At 47.3% G+C, this 18887-nt stretch overlaps 1 protein-coding gene across 3 annotated transcripts in view; it reads right to left on the reverse strand.

Annotated features, from left to right (window-relative positions):
* Nucleotides 1-18887, reverse strand: part of RNLS (renalase, FAD dependent amine oxidase) — a 319785-nt gene that overhangs the window by 253292 nt on the left and 47606 nt on the right. The window contains exon 4 of one of the 3 annotated variants that reach the window (XM_069239901.1): nucleotides 5897-6055. The exons of 1 other annotated variant lie outside the window; for it this stretch is intronic. In XM_069239901.1, the coding sequence (XP_069096002.1) occupies nucleotides 5897-6055 (159 nt within the window). Of the gene's footprint in view, nucleotides 1-5896; nucleotides 6059-18887 lie in introns of all 3 variants that reach the window. One more of the 3 variants, XM_069239900.1, reaches the window with a different exon arrangement.

An 18887-nucleotide genomic window follows, 5' to 3' on the forward strand; every position in this document is an offset into this window, starting at 1 on the left:
GACAGCAGGACTGTCATCATCACCTCCCTCATAATGTACTGGAAGAGGAGTTTTCGAATGGGACTCCTCTGACTGAAAAATCACTCCCAGAGTCTGCGCCATTGTCCTATCCCTCAGATGCTGTCTCAGTATCTGATGTCTCAGTCTCTGATCCTATGTCAGAGCGGTCGTCTATAACCCGAGTGCAGGCAGCAGTCATCCATCAAGATGCCATCTCTGCTATTGGCTAAACTGTTGCTCTAAAACACTAGCCTACGTAGACAGTCATAAAATCGATGGTGTGTGTGAGATACGTGCAACAGTAGAGGCCACCTTACCTGCGCTTCTTCCCTCAATCAGCACGTACTTTCAAGACACTCAAAAAACACCTTGTCACATACCATTCGTCACAGTCTTTAGCACCTCCTGCGCCCAGTCCAACAATCATTATTGGTGCTCCCACTCCCTCCTCCTCGGATTCCCTCATTACCACCCAGCAAAAGTGCCCTTCATCTCTCCATAGACTTTACTAATGTACACAGCTATTTACATAAAATACAGATGTGCTCTTTGCAGTAGGCATATAAACCTTCTGCGCTTCTTTATGGCACTAAAACTGCCACTAGACAAGTCGGACCCTTTTCCCCCCAGGGAAACCACACACATATTGACAAAAGTGATGTATATATGACAGCCAACCACCTGAAACTCAACTCAAGCAAAACCGAAATAATCCTCTTAGGCCCTCACCAAAAAAACCTGGGACCCCCCATGGTGGCCCACCACGCTAGGCCCTGCACCCACCCCCGCCAACTACGCACGCAACCTCAGCATCATCCTAGACTCCTCCCTCTCTATGACCCAACAAATCAACGCTCTTACCTCCTCATGCTTCAACAAACTCCGTATACTGAAAAACATTCAAATGGATCCCCACAGAGACCAGAAAAACTGTCACTCACGCACTCATCAGCAGCAGGCTTGATTACAGAAACGCCCTCTACGCCGGCACCACTCTAAAACTCAAGTGCAAACTACACGCATCCAGAACTCAGCAGCACGACTCATCCTCGACCTCCACCGACACGAACACATCTCTCCACACCTCAAATCCCTCCACTGGCTCCCCATTGACAAAAGGATCACCTTCAAGATCCTCATCCTCACACACAAATCACTCCACAACACAGGCCCTGCCTACCTCAACGAGAGTCACCTTCCACACCCCCACACGAAACGTCCGTTCAGCTGACCTCTCTCTCGCCTCTGACCCCCGCATCAAACACACCACCACCGGGGGCAGATCCTTCTCCTACATTGCACCCAAAACATGGAACGCACTCACAACCCACATTCGCAAGACCCAAAACCTACTTCTTTTCAGGAAGGGCCTCAAAACCTGGCTTTTTGAACAGTGAACCTCCTAGCCCCTTTCCCTCCCCCCCGTCCCCCCCCAGCGCCTTGAGACCCTCACAGGTGAGTAGCGCGCTTTATAAATCTCTTTGATACAGATCTACCTATATATATATATATATAAATATATATCTACATAGATATATCTATAGATATATCCATGTACCTAGATATATCTATCTACATAGATATATATATATATAGATATATACATATATTTTTTTTTAGTTGTTGTATGGTTTCCTTGGGGGCCAAAATGGCCCCCAGGGAAACCCTACAACATCTAAAAAAAAAATTGCCCCCACAGGGGGTCACCCTGCCCACGGGCGACCCCCTGTCATTTAATTTTTGAGGGGGCACCTACCTTTTTTTTTTTTAAAGAAAATTATGCCGGGGGGGGGGGGGGGCGGCCCGTTTTCCGGGGGGGGGCTGCCCCCCAAAAGTGAAATCCCTGGTGTCTAGTGGGGTTTCCTGGCCCCCGATCGCAGCTGTGCTGCGATCGGGGGCCAGGAAACCGTTTCATAAGGCCTCATAAGAAAGGGGAGACTCTCCCCTTTCTTACGAGGCCTTTTCAAAATGTTTCCTGACCCCCCCGATCGCAGCTGTGCTGCGATCGGGGGAGCCAGGAAACCTGAAAGTGTTTCCTGGCCCCCGATCGCAGCTGTGCTGCGATCGGGGGCCAGGAAACACTTTCAGGAAGGCCTCGTAAGAAAGGGGAGACTCTCCCCTTTCTTACGAGGCCTTCCCGAACGTGTAAAAGGCCGTTTTCCCCATGAAAGCAGGAAGCGGCCGCAAGGCTGCTTCCTGCTTTCATGGGGAAAACAGAGGCGCGCTGACGTCACAAAGGGGCAGGTGGGGGGCGGGGGGAGACACGGTAGCTTCCGTGTCTCCCGGGGGGGGGGGAAATAAATAAATAAATCCTCGGGTGCGACGCACCCGAGGATTTATTAATGCCCTTCCTGGTGTCGGCCACTGGTCGTGACCCGCACCAGGGAGGGTGTGTGGGCGTCGGCCAGTGGCCGACGCCCGCACTTAAGAGGTTAAGAGGCGCTATCACTGCCTACTAAAGTCAACAAGAATGAAAGAAAAACGTTTACGGAGCAGTCACCGCGGATGATGGGTACTCGGATCAACATGGACTTCTGGGTAACACAGGCATACTAAATTCGTATTTACAGTGCAGGTTGGCTTCCATTTGTGCAGGTGGTGCAGTGATATGTTGCTTTATTAATAACTATGTCTTGGTAATACACAATATAAGTATGTCTCTCATTCGTCTCTAAGGAATGAGTGGTAGTGTAGGTGTGACGCTTGAGAACCTGCACTTTATGAACGGATTAGCAAATAGCTAATTTTCAGTGATTACTGTGCTTGCCTGACGGCAATCAATCAATCAGTGTACTTGTAGAGCGCACTACCCACCCGTAAGGGTCACAAGGCGCTGAGGGGAGGGGGGTGTAGGGAGCGGTGGCAGACAGTGTTGAAGGCGGCATTGTGGTCCAGGAGAATGAGGGCCACGATTTCGCCGTTGTCGAGCACGGCCCTGATGTCGTCGGTGGCAGCGATGAGGGCGGTTTCGGTACTGTGATTGCTGCGGAACCCTAACTGGGATGGGTCCAGAATGTTGTTTTCTTCGAGGTAGTGGGTCAGTTGTCTGTTAACTATCTTTTCGATGACCTTGGCCAGGAATGAGAGCAGGGAGATGGGGTGGAAATTCTTGAGGTCTCTCGGGTCCGCAATGGATTTCTTGAGTAGGGGATTGATCTCAGCATGCTTCCAGCTCTCGGGGTAGGTCGCGGTCTCGAAGGAGATGTTGATGACTTTGTGGAGGTGGGGTGCAATGTTGGCGCTTGCTTTGTTAAAGATGTGGTGCGGACATGGGTCTGACGGAGATCCAGAGTGGATAGTGCTCATGGTTTTGATTGTGTCGTCTTCGTTCACGTTGGCCCAGACGAGCAGGGGGTCATAGATGAGGGGAGTCTGCGGAGTTGGTGGTTGGCGGGTGGTCTGGCTGTTGAAGCTGTTGTGGATGTCTGTGATCTTGTGATGGAAGAAGGTGGTGAGGGAGTTGCACAGGTCTTGTGATGGTGGGATGTCGTTTGTGCTGGGGTTGGGGAGTTCCTTCACAATGTGGAAGAGCTCCTTGCTGTTGTGTGCGTTGTCATCAAGGCGGTCTTTGAAGGAGGTTTTCTTGGCAGATCTGATGAGGTGATGGTGTTTGCGGATGGCGTTCTTGAAGGCAGCATGCCGGTGTCTGGACGAGGAGCCACATTCTCTCCAGTTTCCAGCAGGTTTGCTTGGAGGCTCGAAGGTCCGAGGTGAACCAGCTGGCTCTCTTGTTGGCACCTTGATTGGAAGGTTTATTGAGCAGGGCGATAGTGTTTGCGCAGACGTTGATCCAGCGCCAGAGGTTGCAGGCCGCGAGGTCGGGATTGGTGGGTTCAGTGGGTGGTTTTCAGGCGAGGCTGGTGTTTCGCTGGTCTTGGCTGACTTTGCTCCAGTTGTGGCAGGGGATCTGATGGGTGCGGTGGTGCACAGTGGGTTTACGGAAGGTGAAGTGGATGCAGCGACGGTTGGTCCATGGGAGTTCGGTGGTGTGGCTAAAGGTGACATGGGGGCTAGCAGAGAAGACGGGGTCCAGCGTGTGTCCGGCAGAGTGTGTTGGAGTAGTGACGAGTTGTCTGAGTCCTAGGGTGGCGAGGTTGTCAATTAGGGTGGTGGAGTTGAGGTCGTCATTATTCTCCAGGTGTAAGTTCAGGTCACCGAGGAGGATGTAGTCGGCGGAGGCTAGGGCGTGCCTGCTGATGAGGTCGCGATGGAGTCGCAGAACTGAGGCTGTGGCCCGGGGGGTCTGTAGATGAGAGTTCCTCTGAGGGTGGTGTTGGGGTTGATGTGGATCTGGAAGTGGAGGTGTTCGGCGGTGCTGAGGGTGTCGTCGGTGCAGGTCGTGACCCGGAAGTTGTTCTTTTGGACGATGGCGATCCTGCCTCCGACTCCGTGGGTGCGATCCCTGCAAGTGATCTTGCAGCCATCCAGAATGGCTATGGCGATGTCTGGGGCCGAGGAGGCATTCATCCAGGTCTCCGTCAGAAGGCGACGTCCAGGGTGGAGGTGTTGAGTAGGTCCCAGAGTTCAACGCCGTGTTTGCGGGCAGAACGGGTGTTTAGTAGGATGCATCGGAGGTAGTTGCGGTCTGTCTCGGTGGGTGGTTTGGCGATTTGGAGGCTTGAGAAGCTGCTGGGCGCAGACGGGCTTGCCTTAGGCGCGCCAGCGGCGCAGCCACACAGCGGCTGCATAGGAGGGGGTCGGCGAGTGGGGGGCGGGGCCACAGGGACGCAGCGGCGGGAAAAGGAATCGAGGAAGAGGGAGGGGGCTTGAAAGCATGTTGTCGACAAGCTGTGTAACATCTGATAAAGCTGCAGAGAATGTAAAGTCTGCACTGAAAAGAAGTTGTTAGTCAAGAGACAGAAAAAACACAAGGACAACACTGTCAACATATTTCTTTTAATCTTTCAGCAAAGTAAGGATTGTGTTAATGAAACTATTATTAATATGCAGTGTCTGGCAATGGTGCAATGGGGTTAATAAAAACAAAGACGGTGGACCGACTTGCCTGTTGGCTGGGTTGAAAAAAACAGCCACAACTGGGGCACAGAGAACAAAGTGGAGGTAAGTACCTGCCATATAATGATCCCTTGCCCGCTGTAAGAAGATGCACACGTTTATTTCCTGAAGGAGGTACCCTTCCCAGATCATGGTGATGTAAAAGGGAACTGGGAATGGTTAACCAGTAGAGCGTTGTATCTACGCTGTTGTATGGTAATTGGATTGGTCAATGTGATTTTAAGACAGTGTGTGAATTTTGAATAGCAATACATAGTTAACGTTTGTATGAAGCTTGATTTAAAATTGTGTACGTAGTTTATACGACAATTCCTATGTTATGGGATCTAATATTATGAATAAACAAATTAAATAAATAAATAAATAAATCCAAGAAACCCTACACCAACTGCGTCAGTGATGACCACACCCTGTATTTGTATCTGCTTCACTGTACAACAAAACAAACTCCCCTCCGAGATAATCAGACAACTAAATTACAAAACAATATTTTGTGACTGTCACTTATTGTGCTGTGTATTACAAAAACATATCTGCAATTATGTGAAAAATACATAAAATCATTTACCCAATCAATATGACAGAATTTCAGAATTCGTATGAATCACCTGAAAAATCAAATTTCATCGATATATTATTGTACATTTATTATATAATTACCCAGGCACGAGTACTTTTGTAATATACGGTGCAATACGTGACAGTCACAAAATATTGTTTAGTACTTTAAAGGTGGGATTATCTCCGAGGGGAGTTTGTTTTGTTGTACGGTATGAAAAACCCTGTCCCCTTCGACTGAAAAGGGTTGCTCTCTTATTGAGTTTATAGCAGTGACATACATTTCATTAAGCATTAAAGTAGGCCGAGGCCATCGACTTACAGTTTACAATATCACCACCGAGTTGTAGAATTTGTGGGACAGGTATTGTGAGAATTATTGCATCAAACTCTTCTGGGGATCCTGACTTTCTGCACACTTCCCATTTTCCTTCTCTCAAGTTAATTTGTGTGACGTGATGTTCATAGAAAACAGTAGCGCCTGCTTAAGAAGAGAAATAAATACTGGAGTTTCGAAATGTAAAACAACCTGAAGTCAACAGAAAATGCAAATATATTGATCAAAGAAGATATTAATCACATTATATGACACCACTGTGCGATCCAGAACTGCCAGACGACGGTGCTGGCAAAAGTAGCAGACACAAGAGAGTTTGAGATACAGATTTCCTAAAATGGCAGTCATCTTACCAGAAGAAATCGCTGCACTTGCCAAAGAACCCAGTTCTGAGTCTCTTGTTCGAAATGTCAAATCCAAGTGCTTAAGTTTCACAAAAACATATACAAGCGCGGCCCGTCCTTTACGGTGGAGGGGCTATGCCCCTCCGCCTTTTGCCCCTCATGAAGAGTGTCTGTCAGGCTGAACAAAGGTCAGCCTGACAAACACACTTCATGTTCAGGTCAGGCAGCCAGGAGCAGACTGTGTGAATTGCGCAGACTTCTGGCTGTCTGAGCTGAACTTTGCTGGGCTGAGGAGGTCACAGCTCCTATGGGCGTAACCTCCTCGGTTCAGCAAAGGTGCCTCAAGGCCCTCCCTTGGGTGACGAGGAAAGCGTCAGCCATTGACTTCGACCTGGGCGCTTCAGGTCTAAACCCTGAAGCGCCCAGGGCGAGTGTCAATTAGTGACACTTCGTCACAGAGTGGGGTGGGGTCAGCAGTCTCACTGACCCCATCCCACTCTGTGACGAGGCTGGGACTCCTGCCTTCCCTCATTGGCTGATCTAAGGTCAGACAGGGATGGAAGGCAGCAGTCCCAACCCTCCTGGGATCTTCGAGGCTGAAGGTAAGTGTGTGTGTGTGATATTTAAAATGAATGTCTGGTGAATGCGTGCATGTTTGAATGTTATGAGTGTTGTTAATGGATGTGCGTGTGCGCGTACGTGTGTGTGTGAAAGAATGAGTGTGTGATCATTTAAAATGAATGTTTGGTGCGAGCAAGTTTGAATGCTATGAGTGTTGTTAATGGATGTGCGTGCGTGCATGTGTGAAAGAATGAGTGTGTGTGTGTGCTTCCCGCCCACCCCCTCCCTCCTAAAGCTGCCGGCCGCCACTGAACATATATGTATTTGTCTTTAAAATCATGTCCTTTTATCACTAATAATAGAGTGTACATTTCAGCTCAGTCCCTCGTGTCACTGAAGTCATTAGACTGTGAGAAGTTTAAGCTCGTAAACGTAAGTGAGAGAAAAATTAAAAGTAGAAAGCTGCGCTGACACACATTTTAAGTGTGCAATTTCCCTGTATTTCAAAGTTCGACATATGTGCCTTTTTGATTAATGGCCATATGTACTAAAGCCTTTTCCCATAGACACAGAATGGGTAAAACCCTTTGATACATCTGGCCCTTGATCACATGCGAGGTTAAAGTTTATGATAAAATGTAATTTAGACTCTAAACTAAGTCTATGTAGAAACAAATTTAGAGTTCTTGTGTTTAGTGAAAGAATAATGACTTTGAAAATATGTGCAAGTGAAAAATATGCAGTTCTCTGTTATACCTAACCTAATTCAATAACAAAGCTTTTCAATTTAAAATTAAATGTTTTATTTATACTGACGATATATTATTAATGATGAATTTATAAGTTTGCATATTATATGTGTTTTACTAATAAGTATTATTCAAATCCATTTTATATTTTCTTGTGTGAGCATAAGTGAGGCACATAGAGCTTGCATTTCGCAGTCATGTAAATACGTTTAAATATTTTTTCATAACATGGAGTCTTCTTTCAGATTTCTTTCTCATGAGAAGCAAAGTCCCATTTGTAAAAAGTCTATCGTCTAACTATAAAAGAATCATGCCAATTTGGCCTTGAGAGTTTTGTAGCAAAGGAACATGGACTGAGATCGTATACAAATGTTTCAACCTGTTTGGAGTCACACGGAAAGGAGATGTTCCCATGATAGACTTGGGAAAATGTTGAACTGTTGCAACCTAGAGAATGGTGATCGATTTTAATTGCATGATGCCCCTTTAACGTAATATGAAGTGACACCTTTGACAAATCAGAATTTTTTATGCGGATTAATATAGCGTTGGATTTTCAAACTTTGCACAGAGCATAAGCAGCCCTTGTTCTGTCTTGTTCAGAGAAGGACACTTTCCTGATGCTTGCAGATGCCTTGCTGACCAGATGCTTTTCTGATGAAGATTCCCTGAATGCCGTATCCCTTGGAGAGGTATCTTCCTCTCTGCTTTTTGCCAGTGCACCTTGAAATGTCCTTTTAGATTAGAAACTCCAATATGCTGGTGCTTATTTTCTTTTTATTTGGAGTTAGTGACCTGTCATCCCAGTTATTCGCTTCCAAATAATTTTTGCCCTTTTTTGTATTTTTGTATTTTGCCCTCATGTGTTCCTTCCTATACATGTATTTCACAAATTTGGTTAGCTATAGGGTTGATGTGTGTCCAGACAAAGATTATTAACTATGCTAAAATGTGAACTGACTAATGATTGTACAATCTGAGCACTGTGTGATTTCAGTGTCCCAGATATATCTATTGACTTTCTGTATCATTCTTCTTGAATGCTTAGTTTTACTGATGTTAATACGCCTGAATCTATTTCGTCACCTTGGGCAACCCTTGGTGATTATGTATCCCTATAACTTCGTTTTGCGCATTGTCTACTTGACTTTGAGCTTGTGTTTGTAATACATCTTTGAACTCCATTCCTGATTGGAGTTTTCCTTCCATGGCCACATTGGTCATGGTACCTAAATTATTGGGGTGGTGTTGAAATCATTGTTGATGGTTCACCACACAGATTTCTGGGTCCAAAGGTCCATTGACCTTGTTGCACATTTGATTTCCGTGAAGGATGAAAAATGCAGCCAGAGGTCTGGTAGCAGACTGATGATTTCATCCCATAAGAGGGGGAGCCATAATTTTGTTCAGTGTTAGGGAGTTAGGATTGACCCAATGTCATTACGGAGTCGAAAATTTGCCCACTCTGCAATTCATTACATGGTCTGTTCCAGAGATTGAGGAGGTTCCAGTGTTGTAACTACAAGGGACATGTTGCATGAGTATAAATAGGGTATTGCACTTGTGATGCTTTTGGCTTAAAGATTGCAGTGAAGTGTGATGCTGTAAAGTGTTTTGCGGAGTCGTCATACTTGAAGTGACTGTATCACTTTGTGCAAAAAAATGTCAGCAGTTGTTGTGGTTGTTGATGGGTCCACCGTGGCCTAAGATCCCAGCATAATGCACAAGTGTAGACAACATTTGGTTAATTTATTGTCAGGTACTTGTCATGAGGCACAATTGAGAGTAAATCACAAATGAGAGTACGGGGTTCTTGTAACGTGAGTAGGTCGGTAGTGTATCAATTATGACACTAGACCACTCGTGAACCTCAACTAGAGGTGAAATGTGGGTGAGCTGTGGTGTGGTGTGTGGTCTGTGAGGGGGATTTCCTTTACGGACTAGGTGGTCTCACACACTATATAGTGTCATGCTTCATCATATGACCACCTAGCCCCACCCAGGTAGGACAGTGCCACCTGGGCGGACTCAACCTCACTGTTAGAAGAACAAGAGGGAGTGCGTAAATTAATTTTATTTCTGGAAAAGGGGATCCATCTATGCTAGGGAAATAAAAACACCTACTCAGATACCCGGGTGGATTTAAATAGAGGGTTCTGTGTGGTGTGATTAAAAAGGAATGGGGAACCGGTGTGAGAGCAATGACTCACAAGTTCACCTATCTAAAAGAAGTAGCCGAAATGTTTCTGCCCTTGAAATTGAGCTATGGAGGGTCTCTGGGCATTCATCAGGGCATTGGATCCCTGTTGCATATGCTTCTTGAGCGCTGCACAAATAATTACAATAGAAAAGGGGTGGAGGAAGGGCCTACCTTAACCAAGGGAATACCTGGGGAGGACCTACAGTAAATAGGATAAAAACAGACCAAAAAACGACAGTGATAAGGTAATACACAGCAAACCACGGCACACATGACATAGTTCATGCAAGACGCAGAAGTACTGGTTGCAATTTATGACTAACAGTTGCATCAATGTTAGCTATGCATGGAGGACAATTGGCACGGGAAGACAATTTCTTACCCTAACACTCGAGGCTAGTGGCCTCTGGTATCCTGGAGAGGGAGCGTCCCCTTATAGTCAGACTCTACAGTTCGAGGAAAAAGGCAGAAGGGAAGAACAAAATAAAGGTGGATGGAGAAAAACAAAGAAGGAGAAAAAAGGGGTCTCAAGTGAGTAGAATGAAAGGGGAGGGGAACAAGAGAGACTAGAGAAGAGAGGGGCATCTATTAGAGTCCAGGAGGGAGATGGCCAGAATGACCTAAACGAGAGGGGAGGCAGAGAGAAACAGACAGCCTACACAGATAAGGTGATTAGAGGGGAGGCTAAAACACTAGAAACAGTAAAGATAGGGCAATAGAAGATAAGACGTGGGGACAATAGAGGGTAATCCATAATGGAAGCAGGGAATGGTAGAAAACGAAGTAAGAAAACAAAGTAAGAAAACAAAGTAAGAAAAAGTAAGAAAGAAAAAGGTTAAGATAGAAAGAAACAAGAGAAGGAGGTGAAGAAAAGTCAAGGGAGAAGGGGAAGAAGGGGAAGAAATGGGAAACAAAGAACAAAGAGAAAGGAAAATAGGAAAAGAGAGGTCTCTTATCTGTGAATCCAATGCTGGCTGACTCACTGCATCAAAGGTGGGCGCTCTCTGTGCGCCTATACCGACCTCTCCTCAGGACCGCTTGAATGAAGTGGCCTGGTTATGGGTTGTGGATATAGTGATCCTAATTAGGTAGGATGAGATCCATCTGTTGGTAATCACCATCGCGGCCCGGGTGTAACCGGAAGTGCTTACGAAGTGCCTTCGTTTGTAGGTATCGGCAAAATGTGGACCGGCTGACCCCGGTCATGCCGGGGGCCGGAAGTGGCCATCCGCGACTGGGGAGCGCCCTAAAGTGACGCTGCCCTCGCGTGTGCAGGTGACCATACAGGGAATCCAAGCTAGGCTGAGCTGCTGTGCTGGGCGGCCGAGGCTCAGGGAGACCATGTGAGCGGGGGCGGCGCTGTGTGGAGACACCCTTCCCGCATGTGTCGCCGGGAAACGTAGTTTCCCGGCAGCACGGCAGGCTGCTTGTGGCCCTACCGTGCGTGTCGCTGCGAAACATAGTTTCCGGCGGCATGGCAGGCTGCCTGTTACCCGGCGAGGCCGATAGGGGGGGGGGGGGGTAAAGAGGAAGAAAGAGGAAGAAAAGGAAAAAGGGGGAACGGGAGGAGAAGGGGATAATAAGGGGGGGAGGGGAGGCAGGGGGAAAGGAGGGGTGGGTAACGGAGCAATATGGAAACAAGGGTGGGGAGGGTTGGGTTTGGGGGGGGAAAAGAAAGGGATATATAAAGGGGGCCAGGGGTAGAGGAACAAGGGGAAACCAGGAAGGGAAGGGGGAGGGGGGTTTGGGGGAAGAGTGATAAGGTGCGAAAGAAATGGATCGAGGGGAAGGAAAAAAGGAAGAAAAAGAAAGAGTGTCAGGAGGTGAAAGACGGAGAAAAAAAGAGGAAAAAGAGGATAAAAATAAAAGGAGGAGAAGAGAAGAGCAGATAAGCAGGAAAACGAACAAGGCCCAAAATGTAAAACCAAAGGCGAAAACACAATGCACCAACAACCGCCCCAGTGTAACAGTAAACCGCAACGACCCACACATGGCAGAAGTATAGCGGGGAGGGAAAATTAAAGGTAGGGAGGGAAAATAATGGGGGAAAAAAAGGGGGGGGGGGGTTTGAGTAGGGAATGGGGAACAAGGGGGAACAAGGGGGAAACAGAAGTAGGAGAAATGAGGGATGGACACAACAGGAGATTGAGAAAGTCTAGAGGCGAGAGTGAGGGGAAGAAAACAGGGGGGAGAAGGGGCTAGGGAGGCTCAACCAAGACAGAGAGAGGTGGAGAAGACAGTACTAGTCAGGCGGAGGGGGAGGAGGGGGGGGGGTTTAAGAGCATGTAGAAAAGGAAGGTGCGAAAGGAGATGAGGGGAGTAAGGGGGTTCTAAGTTTGAATAGAGAACCAAGGTATCTCATCATTTAGTCCAGCCGTATCGGTGTGTAACCTCCATATCCAGCGTTGCTCGGCCCTGAACAGTTTTTCAGACATGTTAGGGGTCGAAGGAAAAAAATGTTCCAGGACCGTCCATGACATGTCATCCGGGGAGTGATTTTTTAGCAGGAAGTGGCTAGTAAGTTTTGTTGCATCGCGTTTGCACCTAATCGTGCTTCTGTGCTCACAGATTCTGGTGCTAACCTTTCTCGTAGTCATCCCCACATATTTGAGTAGGCAAGGGCATTTGATTAGATAGACTACGTTTTTGCTGTTACAATTCGTAAGTGATTTCTGCACCCATGGGGTTTTAAGGTCAAGATTGATGGTGGTAGATCTGTGGGTAAAGGGACAGACGCTGCAGTTGCCGCACGGATGATGACCTGCGGGGGGGGGGGGGCCATCTGCCAAAGTGTAGTCTGTATGGGACGTTGCTTCTCTTTTGGTCTTGTGTGGACCACCATGTCGGGTATATTTCTTGCTCTCTTATACGCGTGTAATGGTGGTTCAAAGGGTAAACCGCCAGATGTCAGGATTTTCCAATTGCCTCTTATAATCTTCTGGATTTTATTGGATAAGGGATTGAATGTGGTAACACATACGATCTTGTCCAAACTTGGTTTCAGTGCTCGGGATTGTAGCAACAGGTCCCTATTATTATTGCGTGCTCTTTTTCATGCCCTACTGACCAGATATGGGGGATAATCCTTGGTGTGTAGCTTGGTAGTTAGTTTGTCTGCATGTTTGCGGTAATCGATCAAAGATGAGCAGTTTCGTCTTAACCGTAGGAACTGCCCGACCGGTAGGTTATCTCTTAAAGCTCGTGGGTGGAAGCTCTGGTATTGTAACAAGTTGTTGCAGTCCGTTGGTTTATAGTACACTTCTGTGGCCAGACCGCCGTCATGTTCATAGATGAGTAGGTCGAGAAAAGGTAGCTTGTTGTCACCTATGTTCATCGTGAAAGTTAAAAAGGGGTTGGCTCCGTTAAGCCAAACAGCGAACGCCTGGGCCTCTTCCTTACTACCAGTCCATATTAGCAGTACATCATCGATGTATCACTTCCAGAGTTTTATCTGGTCTTGGTAGGGGTTATCCTCATGCAGGACCGTATGTCTTTCGAAGTGGTCAACATATAGACATGCTAGACTTGGGGCGAATGTGCTACCCATTGATGTGCCTTGTGTCTGCAAAAAGAAACTATCTTCAAATTTGAAGTAGTTTCTGGTGAGAGCGAGGTGTGCTAGGTCCAGTATGAAACCAGGGGGGGTTTGGGATTCACCCATATGTAGTTCTAGCAGGTTGCTTATCACTTCCAGGGTGGCCTCTTGCGGGATGTTTGTGTAAAGTGATTCCACATCGAGAGTGATCAGGAGCTCCTTGGATTTGTCAAAGGCTATAGATTCCAGTAAAAGGAGGACATTGGTGGTATCCTTGAGGTAGGTCGGGATTCTTTTCACTAACGGTTGTAGGAAGAAATCCACAAACTTTGATAAGGGCTCTAGTGCTGAGCCTATCCCTGAAACTATGGGTCTTCCGGGGGGAGGAATCTTTTCTTTATGTACTTTTGGTAAAATATAAAAGTACGGGATTTTTGGGTTGGTCTGTCTCAGGAAAGTTGCCTCATGATCTGTGATCCAGTTGTTCTCCTTCCCTTTTGATACTAGGAAAGCGATTTCTTCTTGGATATCGGTTGTCGGATCACGTGCCAGACGCTTGTAGTGTCTGGTATTCCCCAGAAGTCGCTCACACTCGTCTCTATAAATTTTTTGTGGAAGTATCACCGTGGCCCCGCCTTTATCTGCTGGTTTAATGATGATATTTGGGTCGGCTGTAAGGCTCTTCAGTGACTCTATTTCGATTTTGCTCATATTGTGGAATACTTTGTTGGGTGCCTCAGTAAGCCCATTGAACTTAAGGGATACTGATTTCTCGAAAGCCAGTACCTCAGGGGCATTTGCCCTGCTGGGGGACAGAAGGTGGACTTAGTGCGTAGTCCTGTATTCTGTGCGGGAGTATCATATTCCTTCCCGAGGAAAAAGGTTTTGAGGCGGATCTTCCGAAACAGACCCGCTAGTTCTGTTCTGGTTCTGAACAAATCAACTTTTGGGGTAGGCACGAAATTCAGACCTTTATTTAATGCTTGGGTTTCGGTTTGGCTAAGAGTTGGTTGCTTAAGTTAATGATGCTGGCTGTATTCTCCGAGCCGAGCCAACCCCCCCCCCCTTTTTGTTCGTTTTCCTGCTTATCTGCTCTTCTCTTCTCCTCCTTTTATTTTATTTTATTTTTATCCTCTTTTTTCCTCTTTCTTTCTCCATCTTTCACCTCCTGACACTCTCTTTCTTTTTCTTCCTTTTTTCCTTCCCCTCGATCCATTTCTTTCGCACCTTATCACTCTTCCCCCAAACCCCCCCTCCCCCTACCCTTCCTGGTTTCCCCTTGTTCCTCTACCCCTGGCCCCCTTTATATATCCCTTTCTTTTCCCCCCCAAACCCAACCCCCCCACCCTTGTTTCCATATTGCTCTGTTACCCACCCCTCCTTTCCCCCTGCCTCCCCTCCCCCCCCTTATCATCCCCCTTCCCCTCCCGTTCCCCCTTTTTCCTTTTCTCCCTCTTTCCCCCCCCCCATATCGGCCTCGCCGGGTAACAGGCAGCCTGCCATGCCGCCGGGAAACTACGTTTCCCAGTGACACGCACGGTAGGGCCACAAGCAGCCTGCCGTGCTGCCGGGAAACTACGTTTCCCAGCGACACATGCGTGAAGGGCGTCTCCACACAGCGCCGCCCCCGCTCACAGGGTCTCCCTGAGCCTCGGCCGCCCAGCGCAGCGGCTCAGCCTAGCTTGGATTCCCTGTATGGTCACCTGCACACGCAAGGGCAGCGTCACTTTAGGGCGCTCCCCAGTCGCGGATGGCCACTTCCGGCCCCCGGCATGACTGGGGTCGGCCGGTCCACATTTTGCCGATACCTACAAATGAAGGCACTTCGTAAGCACTTCCGGTTACACCCGGGCCGCGATGGTGATTACCAACAGATGGATCTCATCCTACCTAATTAGGATCACTATATCCACAACCCATAACCAGGCCACTTCATTCAAGCGGTCCTGAGGAGAGGTCGGTATAGGTGCACAGAGAGCGCCCACCTTTGATGCAGTGAGTCAGCCAGCGTTGGATTCACAGATAAGAGACCTCTCTTTTCCTATTTTCCTTTCTCTTTGTTCTTTGTTTCCCATTTCTTCCCCTTCTTCCCCTTCTCCCTTGACTTTTCTTCACCTCCTTCTCTTGTTTCTTTCTATCTTAACCTTTTTCTTTCTTACTTTTTCTTACTTTGTTTTCTTACTTTGTTTTCTTACTTCGTTTTCTACCATTCCCTGCTTCCATTATGGATTACCCTCTATTGTCCCCACGTCTTATCTTCTATTGCCCTATCCTTACTGTTTCTAGTGTTTTAGCCTCCCCTCTAATCACCTTATCTGTGTAGGCTGTCTGTTTCTCTCTGCCTCCCCTCTCGTTTAGGTCATTCTGGCCATCTCCCTCCTGGACTCTAATAGATGCCCCTCTCTTCTCTAGTCTCTCTTGTTCCCCTCCCCTTTCATTCTACTCACTTGAGACCCCTTTTTTCTCCTTCTTTGTTTTTCTCCATCCACCTTCATTTTGTTCTTCCCTTCTGCCTTTTTCCTCGAACCGTAGAGTCTGACTATAAGGGGACGCTCCCTCTCCAGGATACCAGAGGCCACTAGCCTCGAGTGTTAGGGTAAGACATTGTCTTCCCGTGCCAATTGTCCTCCATGTATAGCTAACATTGATGCAACTGTTAGTCATAAATTGCAACCAGTACTTCTGCGTCTTGCATGAACTATGTCACGTGTGCCGTGGTTTGCTGTGTATTACCTTATCACTGTCATTTTTTGGTCTGTTTTTATCCTATTTACTGTAGGTCCTCCCCAGGTATTCCCTTGGTTAAGGTAGGCCCTTCCTCCACCCCTTTTCTATTGTAATTATTTGTGCAGCGCTCAAGAAGCATATGCAACAGGGATCCAATGCCCTGATGAATGCCCAGAGACCCCCCCATAGCTCAATTTCAAGGGCAGAAACATGTCGGCTACTTCTTTTAGATAGGTGACCTTGTGAGTCATTGCTCTCACACCGGTTCCCCATTCCTTTTTAATCACACAACACAGAACCCTCTATTAAAATCCACGGGTATCTGAGTAGGTGTTTTTATTTCCCTAGCATAGCTGGATCCCCTTTTCCAGAAATCAAATTAATTTACGCACTCCCTCCTGTTCTTCTAACAGTGAGGTTGAGTCCGCCCAGGTGGCACTGTCCTACCTGGGTGGGGCTAGGTGGTCATATGATGAAGCATGACACTATATAGTGTGTGAGACCACCTAGTCCGTAAAGGAAATCCCCCTCACAGACCACACACCACACCACAGCTCACCCACATTTCACCTCTAGTTGAGGTTCACGAGTGTTCTAGTGTCATAATTGATACACTACCGACCTACTCACGTTACAAGAACCCCGTACTCTCATTTGTGATTTAGTATTGTTTTTGGGAGTCGAGTACGGTTGTGTGTTCTTCTTCTATCTCCTTTCTCCCATATACTCTCTCTTAGTGTAATGTTATAGTAGAGCAGCCTCTCGGCTGCAAGAGTTCTTTCCTCCTCCTTTAGTCTTGCCTGCGCCCCTCAGAGCTTTAGGTTCTCTCTTTCTCCCCCCCCCTTTTTCCCACGTTCCCCCACTTGTTTGACTTTAAACAAACCCCAATACCAAACCTCCCCCCATCCCTCTGCCACACCATGGCAGAAGGCCTCTCCTTCAACGACGAGGAAGTATCAGCTATCCTCGCAGCCCCCTCGCTCCTTGGGGACACAGCTTTGTCAAAGAGTTTGTCCCAGCTTGGGGACTGGGACTCCCTAGTGGAATTGAAACGCTCCCAGGTTAAGACTATACTACACGGAGCAGTCCTCACAGAATACCTCCGCAGTAATTCTGCACCGAACGGACTACTTGTCACCAACGAGCCTTGCATATTCCTAGACGACCTTGAGTTTCGTAAAGATTGGTCGCTTATAGCATGGAAATGTACACGAGATTGGCTGATATTAATTATAAAAACCGCCACTAGGTTATCCGAAACCCTACTGATCCAGATAAAAACCAGTGAAAATAACCTGAAGTCAGGTGTGAGCATTCTCTCCTTCAAAAAAAAACTGGAGGAGGTAAATAAAAATATGAATGAATATAAAGAATACCTAACTCAGCAAAAAATTGCAAAATTCCAAAAAGACCTAAATCGATTTTCCCTAGAAAGGATATACCCCTACACCAAACCTGACTATGTAGCAAAAAATTCCACCAACACATCTGATACTTCCTCGGGTAGTAACATCAGCTCAGATAGTGATAGTAACTCGTCAGGGAATACACGACAACGCCACGGACGACGTGGGCAACGTCGAGGAGGATGGAACTATCCACCCTTACCACCTCCATACCCCCCCATACTTTAACCATCAATGGGGTTGGCCCAACCAGTATGGCCCCCCTACACAATACCAAGCACCCTACTTGCAGCACCCTGCCCAATGGTCCTTCTCTGACCCCCCACCCCCTTTTTAAGACAGAGGTCACGGGAGGGACAGAGGGAGGAGAAAAGAAGTACAGTGGCACCAAAGAGAGGATGCCTTGGAAAACCCAACACACAGGGAGGCTATCCCAGGGACAAGCAAGACAAACTGAAACCCGGCTCGGAGAATACAGCCAGCATCATTAACTTAAGCAACCGGACTCTTAGCCAAACCGAAACCCAAGCATTAAATAAAGGTCTGAATTTCGTGCCTACCCCAAAAGTTGATTTGTTCAGAACCAGAACAGAACTAGCGGGTCTGTTTTGGAAGATCCGCCTCAAAACCTTCTTCCTCGGAAAGGAATATGATACTCCCGCACAGAATACAGGACTACGCACTAAGTCCACCTTCTGTCCCCCAGCAGGGCAAATGCCCCCTGAGGTACTGGCTTTCGAGAAATCAGTATCCCTTAAGATCAATGGGCTTACTGAGGCACCCAACAAAGTATTCCACAATATGAGCAAAATCGAAATAGAGTCACTGAAGAGCCTTACAGCCGACCCAAATATGATCATTAAACCAGCAGATAAAGGCGGGGCCACGTGATACTTCCACAAAAAATGTATAGAGACGAGTGTGAGCGACTTCTGGGGAATACCAGACACTACAAGCGTCTGGCACGTGATCCGACAACCGATATCCAAGAAGAAATCGCTTTCCTAGTATCAAAAGGGAAGGAGAACAACTGGATCCCAGATCATGAGGCAACTTTCCTGATACAGACCAACCCAAAAATCCCGTACTTTTATATTTTACCAAAAGTACATAAAGAAAAGATTCCTCCCCCCGGAAGACCCATAGTTTCCGGGATAGGCTCAGCACTAGAGCCCTTATCAAAGTTCGTGGATTTCTTCCTACAACCGTTAGTGAAAAGAATCCCGACCTACCTCAAGGATACCACCAATGTCCTCCTTTTACTGGAATCTATAGCCTTTGACAAATCCAAGGAGCTCCTGATCACTCTCGATGTGGAATCACTTTACACAAACATCCCGCAAGAGGCCACCCTGGAAGTGATAAGCAACCTGCTAGAACTACATATGGGTGAATCCCAAACCCCCCCTGGTTTCATACTGGACCTAGCACACCTCGCTCTCACCAGAAACTAC

The sequence above is a fragment of the Pleurodeles waltl genome, chromosome 6, assembly GCF_031143425.1.
Source record: "Pleurodeles waltl isolate 20211129_DDA chromosome 6, aPleWal1.hap1.20221129, whole genome shotgun sequence".
NCBI classification, from domain to species: domain Eukaryota; kingdom Metazoa; phylum Chordata; class Amphibia; order Caudata; family Salamandridae; genus Pleurodeles; species Pleurodeles waltl.